The sequence below is a fragment of the Theropithecus gelada genome, chromosome 14 (genome assembly GCF_003255815.1).
Source record: "Theropithecus gelada isolate Dixy chromosome 14, Tgel_1.0, whole genome shotgun sequence".
Classification (NCBI taxonomy): domain Eukaryota; kingdom Metazoa; phylum Chordata; class Mammalia; order Primates; family Cercopithecidae; genus Theropithecus; species Theropithecus gelada.
The window spans coordinates 75,539,479-75,562,510 of NC_037682.1; the positions used below are offsets into that span (position 1 = coordinate 75,539,479).

Below are 23,032 nucleotides of genomic sequence, written 5' to 3' on the forward strand. Positions count from 1 at the left end.
ATTTTACATAGGAGAGAACTGAGTCTCAAAGACTTTGAGTAATTTCTTTAAGGTCATACAGTAAATTAATGGCAAATTGTCTCCATAGGATGTTCAGAAGATGAACTTAATATACATACAGTCCTTAAAATCAGACTTGGTGCATAATGTTATATAAATATTGCTGTTTGCATTAACTTTATAGGTAGTATGAAATGGTTAAAAGTTACTACATAAAATGTCAAGAGGCTTGGATTACAAACTACAGGGAAGAGTGGAAAATGAATGGGATTCAGAATTAAGAGGTCTTGGTTGGATTTGCAGTACTACTACTTTAATAAGGTAGGCAGCCTCTTGGAGCTTCAGCTTCCTCATATGGAAAGGGGGTATTAATGTAAAACATCTCTAATAGTTTTGTTGCAGAAATTAAATGAGATAAGAGATGTAATGAAAAACTGCTTTAAAAAGACTAAAGGAGTAAAGACATCTAAGGGCAATAGTTGAGAACAATAGAGTAAGGTGAAGAATATGTACCATTTTCACTGACTTCAGTGGAGAAGTTTTGGGTCTCCTAATCTCAACACCTTAGTTTCACTCAGATCAGTTCTTCAAGATCCTTGTTTTGAAAATCCTACTTAACTGATGAGCACTAATGGGTTGGAAGGATAATTATCAGCTTGCACACATTCATGATGATGTAAAGAGCTTTACTGAGCTTTGAGGAAGGCATGTCTTCAGTTTTAGAAGCTTACATAGTCCTCATTATACTTGCCTAGTATTTACCACCTCCTAATACAAGGGCAATTGTAAGGTGTGATACAGAACAGCCAAAAATACAAGGCTGAATTTTACTACTTTATTGTCAGAAACCTAGAATTAGTCCACAATTAAGATAGTTTTGAGGTGGTGTTTGGCACAATTAGACAATGTACATTTTATCAACTGCAATTTTAGCTGGTGTTAAATGCAGTTGGAAAACCTATTTTATAATGCTTGAGATGATGCAGAAAGATCTGAACTATTTACTAGAAATTGATGTTTGTGTGTATCTGTGTGTGTGTGGCATACCTCAGGAAACATATAAGACTTTCAAGTAAGGTTGCCACAATAAGGTGTAACTCCAGGATACAGTGTGAACGGGGACTCCGGATTGTGAAACACAATGGCCTAGGTCTTTGTTTCAAACTCTGAATTATTATTATTATTATTTAGCCATTTTGTCCCCAGAGTGGATATGGAATAGTAAAGTACAACAGTGAAATACAACACCTGGATATTGGTTTTTTTTGTATTTGTTTATACTATTTTTAGTCATAATTACAGCAAAAGCCAGGAATTCACTAGAAAAATGTAGCCTATTTTGACTTCAAAGTTGGTACCTTCTGGAAAATATATTTGTTCCAAACCTCTGTGTCTTTTGTCGTGGCAATGCTCTTTCTGAGAAGTTCCTTCCTTATCTTGTCTAGCTAGTAAGTTCCTCAACTTTCCAAAGCTCAGCTCAAAGCTGCTTCCTCTCTGAAACTACCTCTTACGCTCCCACTATTCTTGAACCAGACATCTATCTTAGTACCTGTCACATTTTGTGCACTTTTAAATTTATTTATATATCTCTCCCACTATTATGTGTGCTTAGATCTAGAGTTAGTTGATATTCACAATGGGTCTAATGGTATCCAGGGGACCTCACGTATAGTAGGTACCAAATGAATAAATAAACATTCCTCTGGAATTCTTCATATTTCCATTCTGGAGGAATAAATGTCATTTTTCTCCTCTGAGCTGTGATAAAGACTCTTCTTACTTTTGTTCATTTGTAAAGAAACCAAACTGAGTGGCTGACCTTCTGTAACCTTGGATGAAACTCAAGACAATAGAGATGATTAGATTCCATATTTGCCTTTCTAATGTCATAGAATCCAGTTCCAACTCCTCTCTTTTCTCATAGATAATTTGAGATGTCTGCAAGTGTTTCCTTTATTCATTCGATAAACATTTATGTGCAACTAGTATTTGAGAGTAAAAATAATTAGGGATGTCATCTTGGAACATCACTCCAAAAATCTGTCAAAGAGTTGAAAGTCTTGGGCCAGTTTTTATAACTTAATAATTCTGGGAAAAATATTCCCACCTCTGAAACAGAGAAGAGAAGCCTTTAAAATATTCTATAAAAATGTGATTTTTATAAGAAAAGGTAGTTCTTGTATAGTATATATTTTCCATTAAAAGAATTGAAAGATAAAGCATGATGCTTTCTCTTTCTGTACCTGTGTCAACTGGGTGGAAGCACAACATTTGAAAATTGAAAACTTAATATCAAGGAAACTAGTGCCATTGGTCTTCCTGGAACCCAAAAAAATAAGTTATATTTTTCTACATACTAAATTGAGGGCAGCTTAGGTGTTATTAACAGAAGCTTTGGTCAATTCTTCTTGGCCGAGTTTCTTGGTTTAAAATAAAATGAAAAAGGGGGGAGGCAAATTTTTTCTGAAATTAGGATAATAATAAAATTATAAAAGTATAAAGAATGTAAAAATGTTGTCATGTTACCGTGTTGACAACAAGAACCTTTTGAATTCTTCCATCAGCAAGAATTGATGGAATTTCTTCTATCAATAAGACTTTCATCAGTAAGAAAATTAGGTGGTTCTTATATCAGTCTAATAATGTTTGATTAATCAAGCATATCTCATCACAATTTTTTTTTCATTTTATTCCTTTGTCTACATCATCTTCCTCCTCCAAGCCTACCTCCATCTGCCATCTTTCCTTTTTTGTGCTTCCTCTCCTACTTGCCGCCCCTCTGATTTTCCAAAGCCTCTCTCAAAATCCAAATTAAGTGTTGTACCACTATTTGGCCTTCCACCTCAAAAAGGCATAGTTTTGTAAAGTACCATGCTATAATCGGGGGGAAAACCTCAAACAATTCTAGTTTTCAATTAATACAATACTCATTCAAACAAAAGACAATACCAATTTCTGCCTTAGTATCTGTGGGTCACATGTATTAGGCCTGCTTTTTGGGTAACCCATTTCACTAAGGAATATAAATTAATCTTACAGAAATTGTAAGAATCCCAGTAAAAATATGTACCTATGTTAGTCACCAAAAACCAGTAAGTAAGTAGGTGGTAAGAAACCATGAGGACTGATCAAAAGGATATGATTGGTGTTTGGTGGATATTTTCATACACTAAGCAAATGGCTTGAGGTGACCAAACAAAGACCAGAAATAACTTTTAAATAGTTACCTACCTTTTCAGCTAAGTTTTCTGATCTAAGAAGACTTGGTCACATTAAAAAAATTAAGTTCCTTCAACATTAGAGGATGAAACTCTTCCATCAGTTCCCCAATTATCAAAAAAGTAAAGTCAGAAATGTTATAGTATTCTACCTTAAATGATTAATCAAAGAGAAAGTGATGTAAAAGATTCACACCTGATTTTAAAGGAACACTTAATTTATAAATGTTTTTCCTATGAAGGGGAGCCAAGAACAGAAAGGAAATGGCAAAATAAGAAGGAAAACAATACCATGATGATTTTTCCACCCTCCTGCTAAGAGTTTCAATTATTTTGGGGGTTACAATGTAAAAATCCACCACGTTGAACTTTTTACACACCTTCTCTGTGACAATTGAATCACTGAGTCACAACCAACTGGGGTTGTAATTGTTTATTAGCAAGACCACTACTGCTTGCACAAATCACATAAGGGTCCACTGATGGCTCTAGTGTCTTTTTTATCTTTCCACATCCAGTGATTTCATTTCAAGCCATTTGCTTTGAATACAGATGATAAAAGGTAGCAATTGAAAAACAACAACAGAAATCTGAAATGACCACCACAGGCAATGGGGCAATTGCAAAGAAAAGGACCGCAAACCAAAGCAGTAACTTACGGTAGCTACTTTCGCTATCGCTGGCATTAGAAGAAACATGTTCTGCAAGAACAGCACAGCAAATTAAAGAGATACCAAGCATTGAAGAGCAGCCAGAACTGAAAGGAATACACTCATGCAAGGCTACTAGAAATGTGAGCGAAAGGCAAGTAAAAGCCGCAGAGGAGGCTGCATTAAGAAAACTCAGATAAGATAAAGAAGATGAAAACTTTATCTCCATTTTACAGGAACCCGCTGCTTGATTGCTGTTTCTTCTTTTTAGCAAATGAAGAAAGTATCTTTAATTACAAAAAATGCATAATGTCAACTTAGGCGATTAGAAAAATACTATGACCCATTAATATACCTCTGACTTTCAAGATTTATGTGACAGTGAATAGTATGTCTTGACAGAATGTTTTCTTGACTATAAATTCAGGCGCTTCTGGTGTGTGGGCACTGTTTTCTTGCAGAGTTTTTTATTTCTCAATTTTAGCCTTTAAGCATTTTGCTGGAATGCTGCAATTCAAATTGCTAACTGATCCCTGGAATCCCTTGAATTTTATTTCTATTTAAATAGTTCCTAAACACATTCTCAGAATGAAAAGGAATTCTTGAAGATCTTTTCTGCCTCAGTGAGTGAGTTGAAATCTATGAGGAAGATGTGAGTCACTGAATAATATTTTATGAATCAGCTCAATAGTTCCTTGTTTTTATTTTAGGATTCTTGCTTGGATAGCTATTGAATTCTGGAGGCATGGAACAGGCAGGAGATAAATGGCCTGATACACAGTACAAGTTCTGGCATGAAGTATTTTTTTTTTGCTTGCACAGCAATACTCCAAATTATTTTTTCATACATAGTTCACCTAACTTAACAGGGATGTGTTGCTTATGTGCCAGAATTTGAGCTCTTATTTCCAAAATCATTTTCTTTCATCCATACTGCTTGTTAAGTTATAGATGATACACTCATCAGTCTATCAACTTATTTGTATATTACTTTAATTAAATGAAGAACATGTGACTATTCGATTTCTGAAGCTCACTATAAATAACTTCAGTTTTTAAAAAAGTGACAATAGTTATGCATTTTTAGAAAGACAAAAATAATATATAAAATTATTCTCTAACAATAAAAAAGTGCTTTGACATCATATATTCTTGCCAATTGGATAGAGTAGTTTTAGAGTATGAAACTAATGAAAACCAAAGCATGGGTTAAATTTGCACAAATCATTTCTCTTTGTGTTGGTCTATGATCAGAACTGCATTACTAATTTGGGCACACGTTTTGCAAGTGCAAAGAGGCAATAGGGAAAGAAGTGTGGATGAACCTGTGCAAATCTGTTTTCGGTTACAAAAATGAAAGTCAAGGCACATAACCAATAATAGTGTATTTCATGTAGATTATTATCTTAAGTGCCTTGAATTGGGGATGACTGGGTTTTTGGTTGTTGTTGCCAAGCTTTACTTTTAAAATTTATTCAATTTTTAAAGAGCAAACAGACATTTGCATATTCTGGATTGAAAGGGTATCCTATTTTTGACATTCCAAAAGCCACTACTTTTTAGTGATGTTTATTATTAACAATATATTAAGATGTTTCTTTTCCCTCTCAAATTGAAAATTTACAAATTCTCTCTGGTGGTGCTTGATGCTGTCCAGATAATGCTGAAATCAATATTTAAACTTCAGCCACTAAATTCCAGAAAAATTTTCTATCATATTCCATATAGTGACTCAAAAATAAAGTTTTCATCTTTAAGATCAGTACTCTTGATCAGATTTTTAAAAATATAAATATCTTTTAAAAACTCTCCAAATGAACAATTTGAATTATGAGGGGGTATCAATACTCAGGGTTATAGAAAGAGCCCTTGAAAACAAAGTCCAGTTCAATGTAATTTTGTTTTATACAAATAAACAGCTTCTAAAAATATTGCCCATAGCTGTTAATTTAAAACAACAAAACAAAACAAAAAACTTAAACATGTGATACAGTTGCAAAAGACACAAAACTCTGTTCTCATTTCATTGGTGCCTACGCAATGGGGTTAGTTATTAAAGAGGAAAAATCATAGTGTAGTATATTAAGCGACAGGATAATTATTTTTTTAATTGCTTAGTGAAATCAGACACAGACTAAATACATGAACAACTAGAAAATGTAAAGGTTTAATATATTTTGTTTTTCACTCTATGCTATAAAGTGAAGACCTGATTTTGTAATATAGCTGATAAATCACTGATAGAAAGGCATATTATTACATATCCAAACTTTATCATATAAACATTTCAAGCAGGATCACCGCAAGTCAGAAAAAAAATCAAAGTTAATAACAAATAAATACTCATGGAAGATCAAGTAGCTTAAAATTTGCTTTTAGAGAATGCATGTTCCTTTCGACTACAAAACAGCTCCTTTACTAACAGCAAAGTACAACCTAATTATGAGATTTGACAAGGTCATTAAATATTTCCATGTGAAAAGACAGAAGGAAGAACATAAAGTACATTTCTATTTTGCTGTTCTAGAACACTTAGCTCACCCTTTCTTTCAACATGGTTTCTTGCTCTCTGGGAGGTATTAAGCGCAGAGCAAGTGATGCTATGGTGGGCATCAGGACCATGTTGATAATATCACTTGGTCAGAAAGGGATGGTGTTAACTGCAACAGAAGTTAGAGTGCCTGATACACTTTGCTTTTAAATGCTGACATGCAGAACAAAACGATCGAAAGTTACTTTGTAGGAGCATTCACAGCTAGGTAACAAATAAAACTCGTATCTTGTGCATGCTAGGAGTGAAAGGCCCTCAGGAAAAGGAACAAAAGCCAAACTCAAAAGGAAAGGAAAAGAAAAGAAAAGTTACAGTGACCATTCCTGGAAACTTACTCAGAGTCTTTGTTCCATAACCGTCGTCACCTAATCCGGGGATGTCCTGCATGGAAGTCCCCAGAGAGAGCAATGAGAGAGGAAGAACAGCCACGGAAGAGGAAGGAAGAAGTCAGTGGAGTTGAAATGAATACTACCATGACAGACCGTGCTGCCTTAACAATCTGGATCCCATTCTCTCTTCTTTTAAACCAACTTTCACCCCAAACTCCTTGAGCTGAGATTCAAGAAGGAAATTTCTGATTTGCAGAGCAACTCAAGGTTTAAACAAAAGATTGTAAGAGAGAAAAAAATTCAGCAAATGCCCAATTTTGGCCCATGGTTGATCATGTTGCCACAAAAATGCCCCACTTAAGGAATAAACCTCTCCAAATTTCATAGCAAATTCTAAATGATATCCACCATTACAAGCTCAGTGCCCAGCAAGTGTTTAGTGTTTTGCAGGAGGGAAAGAGTGAGCAAATGTGTTAGTAATTGATAAAGATAATTTAATTGTTCCTAACATTCCAAAAAACATATGTGTCAATAGAATCCAATATTTCATCTCAGAAAAGAATTTGTCTCAAGACTTAGAGAGTTGCATGATAGAAAAGGCAAACCAGACCCATTCCTGGTCAAAGAGAAATGTCGGTTGGGTGCAAGTCCCAGTTTCGGCAAGTTTCTGTCCAATGCCTTCTGCAAAGAAGAGTCATGTGAAAGGAGGGATCCAGACTGTAGTCAAACACTGGTCACAGTAGTAGACCTGCCCTGCCTGCCTGCTGTGTTGTTTGCCTAGGTGTGTGGCGTGGGAGAGCCTACATCCTGCGTGTTGCCTGTGAATTTATTTCTCTTATGTTGCATGTGACATTATCTTTGAGAATCTACTTACGTTCAGGATCACTGGTTTCCTGCTCACTCTGCTCCTTGTTCTTGTAGAATGGGAATTTTCGTGAAAAGATGAAGCTCTTTTTACGCTTGTCATTGAATGACTGTGAAGGAGAAAAGGCATGGGGCAAAAACAGGGGACGTCTAATTGTTGTCACACTCATGCTGACAAAACAACTAGTTTGTAAAAGTACAGAGAGCTGTAGTGACGCAAGTGAATAATTCTAAAGTGGTGCCAGAGAGTTCTAAAGGTCAATTTTATTTTCAAGGAGTATAAATTCTGAATAGTGGCACCTTGGAAAAATTGTCTCCTACGCAAAAGACTGGTTACAGATAAATGGTGATGGAGGGAAAGTCTTAAATTAGAAGGAGAAGACCCAGAATTTTTTTGTGCTGGCTCTACATCTTGCTAGTTCATCACCTTAGAGAGGTAATTGAATCTCTCTGAACCTCAATATCTTCATCTGCAAAATGAGGACAATGATAGCAGCTCTTAGGTTGTGAGACCCACAAAGGACAATGTAAATATAAAGTGCTATTCAAATGTCTTCTTATCACCATCACGTAGAAAATACTTTATTGAAAAAACTGGTTTTCTTCTCAGTGTCTTGATGTCTTTTAAAATAATTTGAATTTGAGTTACTTCTCTTAGTTTTAATTAAAACTGCACAAAGAAGTATGTAGATTAAGGATATATGATAATTATAGCCTTATACATGAATATATAATCATTAGAATATAACATTTTTATTCAAAAGAGATTTTTAACAATAATTTAGACCCATGTCCTCATTTTGTAGACAGGGAGGCAGAGGCACAGAGTTGTGTCCTGTACTGATATCACAGAGCTAGTTGGTGACAGCCAGGAGGCAATCAACCAAAATCTGTTAAAATTGCTGCTAAAGGGGTATTAACTTGATATTAACTTATCATAGGAAAAATGGCAGTGACTCAACTAGATTCTGATCAGGTAAAAAAAAGTAAGAATGACTGTCTTTAAAATTTTTAACTATTCCATTAGCTTAAATGAGGCTGAATTAAAAATAACACATAGATACATCATATGATACAGGTATTAGAATTTATTCATTCAAGTGGATATCATGTGCTTGCCTAGAAGATTCCTTAAGAAAATTCCATTAATTCCACTGCTGCTGTTCTTATGCAAATGCTTTGTGGGGTTTCTCTTTGGGAAATGCATTGACAGTCATTTTATAAGCTTTTGGTCAGGCAGGTTTTACTCATTTCATATTCATATATCATTCAAAATATGTTTTACCAGATTGACTACTATCCTTGTTTGGCTGATTTGGCTCTGAGGGTCTTTTAGCTGCTGAAAAAATTAAAATCACTCTCCAAGGATCAAGATTTGTTAGCACACAGCTATTGAAATGAAGGTGCCAAAGACTCTGAAGGTAATTTGAAAACAGGTATTCAGAAACATTTTTGGCAATGGCAGCTGTTAGGAATAAATGTAGAGCAGCAAGGTGACTACTTAGAAGGAAAGGAAACTTGCTTGGATGTGCACTTTTGTCCCATTGGTGGGAATTAGTCCTGTACCCTTATGAATTTGAAGCTAGACAAAATGGTATAAATAACTTATCTTCTGTGTATACTCATACATTCCCATATCAAATATCCATTTTCGTAACCATGTTCATTTAGGAAACATTAAAGTACTAAAATGTTGGTGCTGTCACTCAGTAAGTAACTCATTACTTTTTTAGGTAGTAGAAACTTTCAGCAAAGTAATAGAGCTCAATTGTATGCCCATTAAGAATGTTTTATGAAAAATAGTGAATCAAATAATTAATAATTTCTGAAATTAGAGGACATATACTCTACATTCAAGTACTAAAATTACATTCTCAGAGGGAAAAAAAAGGTATCACTTCAGAATTTATTACTCTGCTGACAGCACCTATGCTCAATATGGTTTTTATCATCATTTGTAATTTAGGGTTGGTGTCCAAAAACAAGGTTGAGAACTGCCCCCAAATTTTCCCAGTTAAAAATGACAGTCATTAAAAGAATACTAAATATTCTTGCATCACTCCAGTTTCATGCCACTTTTACATTTCAAGCATATTTAAACTTCAGTAACTGAAAATAAAAGAAAAAAATCATGTAAGAATTAATGGCATGTGATATTGCAAGGTATGTTGGACATTTAACTTCAACATCACCAATGACTTGTCATGCAAAAAAAAAATTACAAATTTTCATGCAAATACAAAACAATGCCAAGAGGAGTAAAGCCTGGGGTGAAAATGCAGACATAGAGGGACAATGTAGAGGGCTATGAGGGCCCAAAATGGGGCTGCATGCAAGCCACATCATTTAAATGGTCTCAAGCGTCAAAGGAATATGAAAATGTGTTATCTGTGATTAATTCTTTTATGTTTCAAAGCAAGGACTATAATGTGTTAACATTTCCCAAGTATGAAAATGTTGTGTATCATGAATCATCTGATTGGGACATAATACTACTAAGCACCACACTTTTCAAAAGAACAGAAAATACACAACAATACTTTAAGAATAAGCATATCTAATGTGTCAGTCTTATTAGCAAAAGCCATTTCAGATTGGAATTAAAGATAAGGTAATGAAACTATTGGTGGTTACATTTCCTTACATTTGTGGACAAAAAAAAAACAAGTCACAATTTCAGTTCACATTCACAGACTTAAAAGTCATATGTTTAGGATCTTAGCTAAACATTTAAACTATAAGAGATTATATGTGGTTTATAATGCTTTAACAGTATTCTTTATTTTTTATTAGACATGTGTAATACCATTATATAAGCTTTTTTGCTGCTGTAATTTTTTTCTTTTAATATAGAAAAGGAAAATCTGTTACATGAGTGCTAGGTGAGAATAATAAATTAGCAATTGTACTATTTATAGAACACATGGTTCTGAAGCAACCGATGACTGATTTACAGCTCTATTCTTAATTATACTTGAGCAATGATATTCTTTGTCTGTCTACATGACAGTATCTTAGATCTAGATCCATTGCTTTCATAGCAGGAAACATCTTTAAATAGAGACTTTGAAAATAGCCATCAAATGTGGCATGGGGCAAGTTGGCATATCTAAAAATTCCATTTTGGAATTTGACCTAAAATGTTGAGTTCTAACTAATAAAGATGATAAAACAATAACATTTATTGGGCATTTATGTGCCACATTTGGTTCCAAAAGCTCTACATGAATTAATCTCCATGCTAACTTCATGAAGTTAGTACCATCATTATTCCCATATTACAGAAGAGGAATCTGAAGTGTATAAATCTTCTATTATTTGCCCCAGAGCCACAAAATTGGTGAGCAGAGAAGTCAGAAATTGAATTTGCAAATATTCCTGGTTGCAAATATCACTGTTTTTAAGAGCATCACAAGTTTCTGCAACTTAAGCCTGCTTTAAGTTTATATTGAAAATTATTAGTGCTTGATTCTCTTAAGTGTGTTCTTCCCATAGCTTGATGCTTGAAGATTATTTATTTAAATCATCAGATGGTATTGGATTCAACAACATCTCTTTTGGTTACCCTGTTACAATTTTTGTGATACTCATTCATATTTTTTTGGCCTTTCTTCAATTTTTCTTTTTATGATAATGTTAAAAAAAGAAAGAATTTAAGTGTGACAGGCCATGAATGGCAATTAAAAGGTAATTGCCCATTAAGTGGCAAATCTGTGGAAACAAAGGTAAACTGGTTGCTTAGGGCTGGGGATAGTGGGCACAGAGATTGGGAAGTGGCAGCCAATGGGTATGAGGTTTCTTTTGGGGGAGATAAAATGTTATAAAATTAGATTGAAGTGATGGTGGCATAACTTATGAATATACTAGAAAACATTGAGTCGTATACTGTGAGTGAATTGTATACTATGTGGATTATATCTCGATGAAGCCATTTCTTTTTAAAAAGGACCCTCTTCCCAACCTCACACCATGGACTGAGAAGAAACATAGCAGGTTTCTAATTTTATTTGGTGTAAATAATTTTTATCTTTAATTGAATAAGAATAAACCACTCATTCCAACCCTTGCAGTCAATTAGATACACATGTCTTTTGTTTATCTGATTTTGTTTTGTCTCTGTTAAATGAATACCTTTCATGTTGTGACAGACATTAGAACACCCATACTAGGAGTCACTATTACTCAGAAGTCTCCAAGTTGTTAGGTCAAATGGCATGAAATTGCCCAGCCTGACCCTGAGATGTAATGGCGTTGGTGAACCGGCTTAAGATGAAATACATGCTTCATGAAAGGAAACAAAACAAAAACCTCAAATTATTTTCCTACTCAAATCTCATGTTTTTAAACACACATGAGTGAATCTTGACATATTTTTATCCTTCTCATCCAGAAAACTTTAAAACTAGGGACATGTTTTAGTTTTTCAAGCTGTAAAAGTTTCATAGTTCTAGAATGTCGTCTTAGTGATATCAGTGTTCTCTGGGCAGAATTTAGGTTTAAATTTATGCTGAGCTCAGATACATCTTTTCTGTGACCTCCTTATTGTTTTATACATGCTATTTTACTCTCCTCATTTCTCCTCTAAAATAATTATGTTCCCCTGGGAAAGTTGTTACTGTATATTTGGGTCACTACTTTGTATTATACAAATCTTATTTTCACACACATAAAAAGAGAACTTTGAAAACAAGTGAGGTAAAAGAACAAGTAATAATGTAACAGAGAGGGGTTAAGGGAAAGATTAGAGTTGGCTTGAGATATATCTGTTTACAGAAATGTGTCTATGTGAATGCATGTATACATGTGTGTCTATAATCGCCTAATTAAAAAAAAGATTATTTTGCAAACCTAATGAACTAATGGATGTAGGCATTGAGTATCAGTAGCTGCTACAATCACAAAGAGACAGTCAGATGTTTCATGCCTTCTGATAAAAGAATAAAATATGACTACAAAGTAGTCTTGCAAACCTCTATTTACTCCCAAAACAAAACTCCCTCAAATGAATCAGAATCTAACCAAACCTCTGGATTCAACTACCAGTTTACAGCAACAAAGAGGACAGAGAAACATGGTAATTTATACTATAAAAATGCAATCAGCAAAATCCGAAGCGTGGGAAGCTCTACAAGACAAACGATCTGATTTCATCTATATAAAATTGCAAGAAACAAATAAAATATGGCAGGAAAACATACAATCAGAAGAGACTTTGAGAAGGATCAGCCAGTTACAATGTATAGACTTTATTTTGATCTTGGTTCAAACAAACAAATTATAAAACAAAACAAAGCAACAATTACAACAACAACCAAACCCATTTGTGATACTTTTGAGCCAATTTGAGCCCTGAAAAAACACTGGATACTTGTTGATCCACTAATATTCAATTTTTATGTGTAATAATGGCATTATGGTCATGCCATATTGCAATATTAAGAGCTAAAAAAATCTGATGCATTGGATTGCTTCAAAATAATATGGGAGGGATGTAGTACTTATGTACCCCCTGAGTATATTGTACAGGTAAAACTGTAAAGAAGCCTTGAACGTCGCTTAACAGGTTTATTGCTGGTTGTGATACAGGCATGACAATTCTGAAACCATTTGGTGTGTGCTATAGGGTTGAGCAAATGAGTAGACACATGGATGTTGTTGGGAACCAGGATTGTCACTGTGAATGAAAGGTGAGATTAAAACGTGGTTTGGAGGAAGGAGAGGAAGTATCTTACGATGGTGACTAGTAATTAGAGGCATGAGATATAAACTTACGATTTTCTAAAAAGTTTTATTTCTTCTCTGTCCATTAAAAGAGCTTAGATGTAATGATACCCTAATAGCAAAATACACATTCAGTACTCAGATTTTGTCTTCCGGATGCCCTTTTCCACGAAAGAACCTAGAATGTTTTAGAGAAATGGCTGATTCCAAGGCTGAAGCAGGGAAAGTATAAGGTGAGTCTGAAACATTTCATGGGGCTCAAAGAAAGTAAGAAGTATTAAATATAAACATAACACCAAACAGAAAACAAATAAACAAACAAAACCTAGAATGAATGGTAGCATGTGAAAAGACACAAACAAAACCTGGATAATTTGAATATTAAAATGAATAATGACAGTAATAAAGTATAACACATTCAATTAAAAAAATCTGAGTTCACTTTGATTATCAAAAATACATAAATTATATAATTAAAAATGGGATAAAAGAAAAGCTCTTCTTTAGAGTATGACTAATAATTACAGAAGGAATGATAAAGTCAGGAAATCACTATTTTGTAATCATCGTAATAATAGTCTATTCAGGGAAGAATCATCTGTGGATGCTTAAACTATTAGTTGAAAGTTTGTTGGGGAATAGGATATTTATCTCTTCCCAGATTATTTAATTATTAAAAAGAGGGGAAAAGATACCTTTATAGTGGAAAAATTTGGTAAATATCACCTTAATCAAGTGATCAAAATTAGCATCACCAAATTGTGGGACAACGTGACACCATGGGCCTCCCTATGGAAAACACTGGGAAGTACACAACATCACTTCTGTAGTATTTCCATCAAAAAGGAATTAGTTGAAGTTAACCGTGAAGAAACAATTAGGCAAATTAAAATTAAGAGATATCCTCTCAAAATATGTCAATGTCATGAAAACCATAAAAACTAAGGAATCATTCTAGATTAAAGGAGATAAGGAAATAGGACAAACGGAATGTAATGTGTAGTCCCGAGTCAGAAAAATAAAAAGTCATATTTTCTACAACTTTCTCTCAAAATAATTCAGGGGATTATACCAATATGAGTTGGTAATTATTGAAGCTTAGTAATAGGTAAAATATATTCATAATTCTACTTTTTCTACTTTTTACATGTTTAAAAATTTTCATAAGGATAAGAAAAAAGTTGAATTGTAAAGCATTTAATGCAATGCCTTAAAAATACTTATTAAAAAGTAGCTAATAGCAGGAAAAATGTTTCCTTTTAATACGTTTTTTTTTGTTGTTGTTACTACTTCAAATCTAACACCAGGAATAAAAACAATTCCAATTCGCATGAAGCACAGGGGCTACTTGTACCTAAAAATAAGAAAAAGAAGCAGATCAGAAAAGTAGGGGAAAATCAGATCCCAAAGACTATCACTTGTAGCTTAGTGAAGGCTGAGACCTGGGTTCATTATTTATGAAATTGTGGGAGCTAATCCTCTTTTGATCTCAAAAAATGAAATTCGATTTAGAATTTTTTTGCTTAGGAAGAAATCAAAATCACGAGATGCCAATCATTCTAATTAAGTTCTGTGAAATGGAATCCCAGATGAAACCTGTTTTATTTTTCCCCCATTTATGTTATTTCTGAGACTGGTCATGCTAAATAAAAGCACATCACTCAGTCAGCAGTCTAAGTTGGGGAGGCTCAATTCCAGTAAAAAGCTCAGGTAACAAAAGGGCATAGAGACCAAGCCAAGTATAGCTAAGGGGTAGCTGAAATTATACGCTGGACTTTATGATCACTCTAATGCATAGTAAGTAGGATGTTTTCCTTAACTTTGAGGCCCAAGACATCTACAGCATCACTTTGTCTGGGATGTCATACTTATTTCTCCCAAGGAAATAGAGACCTTCTCTTCTCTCTCATCTTGCAACACTCAGATCTTTCTGCTTCTCCTTACAGCAAAACTCCTCCAAAGTCACCCCATCTTCTCTTCCTTTCTGAAATTACTTCAATCACACTTTAAATATTGTAACATCATCTACACCACAGGTCAGTGACCTGTGGCCCATGAACCAATCCAGCCCACTATGTGTTTCTGCAATTAAGGTTTTATTCGAGGATAACCATGCTCATTCTATATATACTACCTATGACTAGTGCTACAGCAGCAGAATTGAGTATTTGCAAAAAAGATCAGATGGCCTGCAAAGCCTAAAATATTTACTCTCTGGCCTTTTACAGAAAAAGTTTTCTGGCTACTGATCTAAACCGCTTTATTCAGGGTCACCAATGAACTTCGTGTTGCCCAATCAAATGTTGATTCTCAGGTCTCATCTTACTCTGTTGATCTTCCCATTAGACATAGTTCATCATATCTTTCTTCCTGAAACGTTTGCTTCCTTGAACTCTGGCACACCTCCACATTTTCATTGCCATCCTACCCCATATAGCATTTGTCCTCAGTCTGTTTTGCTGATCCCTCTTGATCTTCCTGGTGGTTAAAAATTGGGGGTACTTGGACTCAGTTTTTGAGTCTCCTTTCCCTCCCTTCCCAGCTTGAAGCTTTCCCTGTCTCCAGCTTGAAACTTTACCAGAGTTCCAGACTCATATATCCAATTAATTGCGTACTCACTATCTTTACTTAGATATCTACTACATACAGCCTTCAAACCAAACACATGGTCTTCTCTGCAAACTCTCAACAAACAAACAAATAAACAAACACCAAGCAAGCAAACAAAAACCTTGGTCCTCTCTCAGTCTTCTTCAACTTAGGAAATTCTAACTCTTCCAGTTACCCAGGCTGCAAACTTGTAGGGACTCCTCTCTTTCTCTCACACCCAACTTCCAATCGGTTAATAAATCCTGTGTTTTCAGCTTTAAAATGCACTTGTAATCCGACCACCCCTCACCATCTCCACCAGTACTACCCCAGTCCAAGTCACCACCATCTCTTGCCTGGAGCATGATATTGACCTCAGCTGGTGTCCCTGCTTCCACCTATTCCTGTTGCACTTTATTCTCCTTACAGCAGCCAGAGTGATCTTTTAAAATTGTAATTCAGATCATGTCATTCTGCTCGAGATCCTCCAGTGGCTTCCCACCTCATTCAGCATAAAACCCAAAATGTACAACATGGCTGGAAAGGCTCTCCATAATCTGGCTGTAGCTACCACTTTGATCTCTTCTGCCACTGTGCCTTCTTTGCCTCACCGTCCTCTTGCCACACTGGCCTTGTTGCTTTTCCTTGAATCTTTAAATTCAAGATTTCCTTGAATCTTGATTCAGGGACTTTGCTCTTGCTGTTCCCTCTGCTTGTAATCTTCTTCCCTTAGAAGGCTGATTCCTTAACTCGTTCAGAGTTCTACTCACATATCCCTTATCAGTGAGGCTTTTTCTGACAGACCTATCTAAAATTGCACTGGCCCTATTAATATTTGCCTTCCTTTGTTCGTTCTTCTTTCTTTCTTTCTTTCTTTCTTTCTTTCTTTCTTTCTTTCTTTCTTTTCTTTCTTTCTTTCTTTTTCTTTCTTTCTTTCTCTTTCTTTCTCTCTTTCTTTCCTTTTCTTTTATTTTTTCTTTTCTTTTCTTTTTTCTTTTTAACATTTATCACCATCTGCCTGCATACACATTTGTTTATTGTCTGTTTTCCCCATGGAAATGTAAACTCCCTGAAAATAAGAAATCTGTTTTCATCCACTCCCATCTCTCTGGTGCCTTAGAACATGTACATATAGTATATACTCAATAAATATTTGTTGAATGAATACATGCTCCAACTCCTTTTGTGTTTGCCCACATTCTGGCATTTATTGCTCTCTATTTTTTATCTTTTACTTGACTGTCTTCTATTAAACTGTGTAGACTGGCTCCTTAAGTAAAGGGCTTATTTTTATTTCATTTACTGATTATTTTCAATATCTCCCTAACCTAGTATGTGGTAGATGGTCTGCTAGTGAATAAACAAATCAATGATCAATGCAGAAACTGGCTTATTTGTAAAAAACTGGGAGGATTTTCAAGTTGACCAATTATTTATCATGTATGGAGCTGTTCTTATGGAGGGACTCCAACAATAATAGAACTGTCAACTATGACCTAGAGAAGCTGAACAAATAATATTCAATCTAAAGGGAATGTGATGTTTTCCAGTGTTAAACAATAAAGTCGAGGTATCAAAGCAGAATGTTTCTATGCACTCAAACCCCATGTTTCCTAGGACTTTCTACCATAAATCCTTGTCTGGTTTAATGAACTAAAGAGGTCTGATCTTGCCTCATTAGGGTCTGCCTACCATGGCTCCTGCCACCTGGCCGCTGTGGATTAAAGACTAGTCACATCATAAAGCTGCCCTGGCAGGTATTAACAGGAACTCAGAGCTGAAGCAAATAAAACTGCTATTCGAGTTTCACTTTAAGTCCTAATTATTTATGTATAGACTAACCAAAATGAATTGTACTGATAATTATAATTTTTTAAAACAGTATTGAATAGAAGTTTCGTATTAACCAGAAACACTCAACTAAATGACACACTAGATTATTTATTGTAAACCGCAGATTTAGTTTATGCCAGCTCTACCACCATCCCAGGATCCAGGAGCTGTCCTAGCTCTATTCCCAAATTACCCCTCTGCCGGGCTCCTAGGTATTTACCTGAGGCTATTTCAGAAACACTGACTGACTACGTCCCACAAGATGAAGGAACAACAGCCATGTTTATGGCTGTTTTATAGGTTGAACTGCATATTTCTTATTTTTTTTTTTACACAATATCCTCAAATTTGTATAGATTTTCTAGTTAAAACAAATGATTCCTGTCAACCTTGCCCCAGATTGCAGAGACATCCAGTTCACTGTCCTTGGCCCTTAGTGATGAGGTAAGAACTCTAAAGGCTTCTGGGTGGAGCTCCCTGCCTACAAGTGCCTATGCTTGAAAAGGATGTCTCCTGAAGTTGAGCAGGGCACAGACTATGTGGCAGCCCTGTACTACCCTACAGAAAAGGAATTTTATTGCAAGGATACTAGAAAATCTCATCAAATCTGAGGAATTGTAGAACAACCAAACGAGATAGGTCACATGCAGCTAGACCACATGAAGAACTAGAACAGAAAATTCAAATGCCATCAGGACACTCCCTCTATCTCATGGCATGTTTGCTTTACTTTTCTCTCCCTACTGATCAGACCCTTTTACATGGTGGCAAACACAGTTACCACTGAATCCTAAGCTCTCTTTCTTATAGTTTCTAAACCAGTGACTGACTCTGGCACTCTTTGCGTTCAAGCTAAAAGATCTCAGGGAAGATCTCTGATGTGCTCAGAACGGACTCGATGTTCAGCTCTGTGTCATCTAATTATGACAGTGGTGGCAGTGGGCAGGGTCTATGTGGACATAAAAATTACTTCGCCGTGGTAGAGGTGTGGTCTGTTGGGGTGGGGGAGGTATAGAGAGAGGTATTCTCCAAAGAATGCCACGCTATTATCAGAAAAATCTGAGATATCAAGCAGAGAATACACTGAGTGCTTGCCATGCTTTTGTTTGTCTATTTCAGAATTCTAATTGACAAAAACAATGTAATTTTGGACTGCCCTTCCACTCCACTTCATGTCTACCCTGCTGAAGTACTCTATCTTCAAAACAGCTTAAGGGTCATCTCATTTTCTCAACTTGAAGTGGAGTTAGTATACTTTTCTTAAGTTGTCATAGAACTCTATAAAATCTGTTTTTACCCATACCATATACTTACTATGACATGTTATATTATTCTGGGTCTGCTGCTATTAAAGAGAAAGCTTGGTGAGGTTAGAAATGGTTGTACTTATTTATTAACATAGCTATAATAACCATGGCTCTCCCCAAAGCAATATTTCCAGCTTAGGCTGCTTTCCTGAACCTCACTCCCACAAGCCCAACCTCTCACTCATGCCCACCTGGATTTCCCATAGCTAAAACTGCTTCAACAAATGCTATGGAGTAACCTGGAAAAGAATAAACTGACTCAATTCACACGAAACACCAAAATTATTAAGGGATAGATTACAGATCTAAACACACAGGCTTAAACTGTAAAATTATAGAAGAAAATGTACAATATAGTTATCATTTGAGGTAGGCAAAGATTTATGGATAGAATGTAGAAAGCACAAATGATAAATTTAAAAGTTGCTAAATTGGACGTCAGCCCAAGTTAAAAATGTCTGTTCTTCAAAAGAGGTCATTTAAAAAATAAAAAGACAAGTCACAAAGTGGGAAATAATGTTTGCAATATATATATCTGACAGTTTTTATTCAAAATATTTTTAAAGTCCTACAATTGAACAATAAATAGAAAAACCAATAAAAAATGAGCTAGAGACTTGACTGGATATTTAACATAAGTAATATGTAAGTGATCAGAAAGCATATGAAAAACATCATTAGTCATCCGGGACATGCAAATTAAAGTCAAAGTTGACTTGATAACCCACTAGAGTAGCTAAAATTAAAGACTGACAATACTAAGTGTTAGTAAGATGTGGAGCCCTTGCAACTCTCATTTAAATTGGTGGGAATGCAGCATGATACAGTCACTTTGAAAAATAGTTTGGTATCTTCTTGTAAGTGTAAACATATAACTAATCTATGACTCAGAAATTCACTCCTAGAAAATTACCTAAGAGAAAAACATATGTCCACAAAAAGACATCTTTACAAGACTGTTCACTATTACCTCGAACTGGAAACTACCCTAATATCCATCAACAGGTAAATTAATATATTGTGATATAGTCATACAATGAAATGCTACTCAACAATAAAAAGGACTGAACTATTGATGCAGGAAACAACATGGATGGACCATAAAAGCACTATAGAAGGCAGACACAAAAGAATACATATAGGTAATTCCAACGACAGTAAGTCCTAGAACAGGCAAAACTAAGCTATATCGGTAGAAATCAAATCAGTGGAAGAGTTAAGAAGGATGTCTAATCCATATATTATCATGGTTGTAACCATGACACCTCCCAAAACTGTATTTCCAGCCCATGCTACTCTCCTAAATATGTATAGATTAATCTTCTATATCTTGTCTCAGAAGGTGGTTTTAGAAACTCTTTTCTCTTTGTCCATCTCACGAACACTTAGCATTTTTAAGGGTACGCTTAGGTGTTCTACCCAATGTTGTCACAGTGAATGCCACTTATTTTTATATATTTCTCTCCTGTCACGTTATGATCTAGTAGCAGGTAACATATTACTTTCATTTTGGTATCTCTGGGATTTAGAGCATGACAGGTACTCAATATTCACTGAATGAACGCAGGAACCAAAGTGTTGAGCAATGATTTCCATCATGAGTATGGAGAGAAAATTCAGGCAAAGCAAAACAAAACAAACACAACAAAATAACTGAACATCTGGTGAAAGGTGGGAGAAGTAATGGAAGAATAAGAACCAACCGGCCAGGCATAGTGACTCATGCCTGTAATCCCAGCACTTTGGGAGGCCAAGGCAGGTGGATCACCTGAGTTCAGGAATTTGAGATCAGCCTGACCAATATGTCGAAACCCCCAAAAATACAACAATTAGCTGGGTGTGGTGGCATGTGCCTGTAGTCCCAGCTACTTGGGAGGCTGAGACAGGAGAATTACTTGAATCCAGGAGGTGGAGCTTGCAGTGAGCTGAGATCACGCAATTGCACTCCAGCCTGGGCAACACAGCGAGACTCCATCTCAAAACAAAACAAAACAAAACAAAACAAAACAAAAACCAAACCCACATAAGTAGTTTATTTTTATTGCATTTCTCTGTAGTTATCTCTCAGATTTGTTTTCTTCGTGAATTTAATCTCATAATTTTTATGCTCAATGATCTAATTTACTTCTAGTTGCCTTTTATTACTAGTAATAAAAATGAGGTAGCTTAGCTATTTGCTTGTATGCATTTTTTCATAGTGTCACATTTTCAGCTCTATCTATGTCCACAATTCAACAATGGAAAAGTTTTAAAGATTTCTAGTAGCATTCATAACTCCAATAAAATCTATCATTTAATTTTTCTTTTCTAACTTTTTTCCAAGTTAACCTTTATTCCCTTTCCTAACTAAAGCTTAATTTATTTAAAAAAAAAAAAAAAAACTTTTTCCATTAACAAAGGGAAGCATTCCCTTTTTAGAAAAAATTCAAAGGGAATTGAGGAAAAAGTTATAATCTTACTACAGAGATACAAATATCCCTGAGTATTATTATTTCTTTGTTTTTAAAAAATGTATCCTGTTTAAATTTAGTTGTATTATACTTTTCTATATAATTTTAAATTCTGATTTTTAAGTTTAATATTTAACATAATGAAGTGCTATGGGCATAGATTTCGGAATTTGGCTGTATGACTTTAGAAATATTATTTAATCCCTGAGCCTCACTTTAGGTATTTAAATGTGATAACATATTAATAGGTCTCACCATAGTTGCTGACACTATAGTTCAATAAACAGAAGCCAATTATTTTAATAGTAATAGACACAGTTTCCCAATTATTAGAAAATCTTTGAAGCATCAGTTTTAATGAACATATAATAATGAAATGAAATTAAAACTCAGTAACGGAAAGGAATTTGGAAAATTCTGGAATGTATGGAAATTAACACTCTCCTAACTAACCAATGAATCAAAGAAGAAATCACAAGAGAAAATGAAACCACTTTTAGACAAATGAGAATGAAGACACAAGATACCAAAATTTATAGGATGTAGCTAACACAGTACTTAGAGAAAAACTTATAGCCATATATGTCTATATTAAAAAAAGATCCAAAGGAATAATCTAATCTTCTACCTGGAAAAGTAAGACCAAACTAAATCTAAAGCAAGGAGAAAAAAAGCAATAATAAAGATTAGAACAGAAATTATTGAAACAGAGAATTTTAAAAATTGAAAAAATTAACAAAAGTGAGGAAGAAAAATCTTTTTTGAAAAGATTGATAAAATTGATAAACCTTAGCTAGATTGATCAAGAAAAAAAAAGAGAGACGATTTACACTGCAAACGTTAGGAATAAAAGAAGAGATATTATTACTGACCTTACACAAATAAGATTTAAAAGGGAATACTATGAACAATTATATGCCAGTAAATCAGCTAACTTAGATAAGATGGACTAATTCCTAGAAAGACACAAACTACCAAAATTGAATCAAGAAAAAATTAAAAGGCTGAATAGATCTATAATAAGTAAAGAGATTGAATCAGTAACTTAAAAAATTAGCCACACAGAAGCCCATGCCTAGATGGCTTTCCTGGTGAATTCTACTAAACATCATTTAAAAAAGAAGGAAAGCCAATTCTCACAAAGTTTTCTAAAAGATAGAAGAGGAGACATTTCCCAACTTATTCTATGAGGCCAGTATTACCTAGATACCGAAATTTGAGAAAGATATCACAAGTAAAGAAGACTGCAAACCAAGGCATCTTCTAAACATAATGACAAAATAATATTTCAAGTGAATTTACTGCAGTGGCTTAACATTCTTATATTGTTTGTTGTTTTCTATTTTCTTTGTACTCTATATTGCAATGAATATACCATTCAGTGCATTTTGGATTCTTATCTTGGGATAGATTTCCAAAGGTTAAAGTATTGGGTTAAAAATTATGAATAGTTTGAAAGTTTTGACATAACTGCCAAATTGCTTTCAAATAATCTGTACTAATTGACATTTCCACCAGCA

At 34.7% G+C, this 23,032-nt stretch overlaps 1 protein-coding gene across 12 annotated transcripts in view; it reads right to left on the reverse strand.

Moving 5' to 3' along the window:
- DLG2 (discs large MAGUK scaffold protein 2) overlaps positions 1-23,032 on the reverse strand; it is a 2,171,029-nt gene that overhangs the window by 21,527 nt on the left and 2,126,470 nt on the right. For 7 of the 12 annotated variants that reach the window (XM_025355445.1, XM_025355446.1, XM_025355451.1 and 4 more), the window contains one exon: positions 6,755-6,800. In XM_025355445.1, coding sequence (XP_025211230.1) covers positions 6,755-6,800 — 46 coding nt within the window. Of the gene's footprint in view, positions 1-3,877; positions 3,920-6,754; positions 6,801-7,622; positions 7,723-23,032 lie in introns of all 12 variants that reach the window. The other 5 variants (XM_025355443.1, XM_025355449.1, XM_025355447.1 and 2 more) reach the window with 2 other exon arrangements.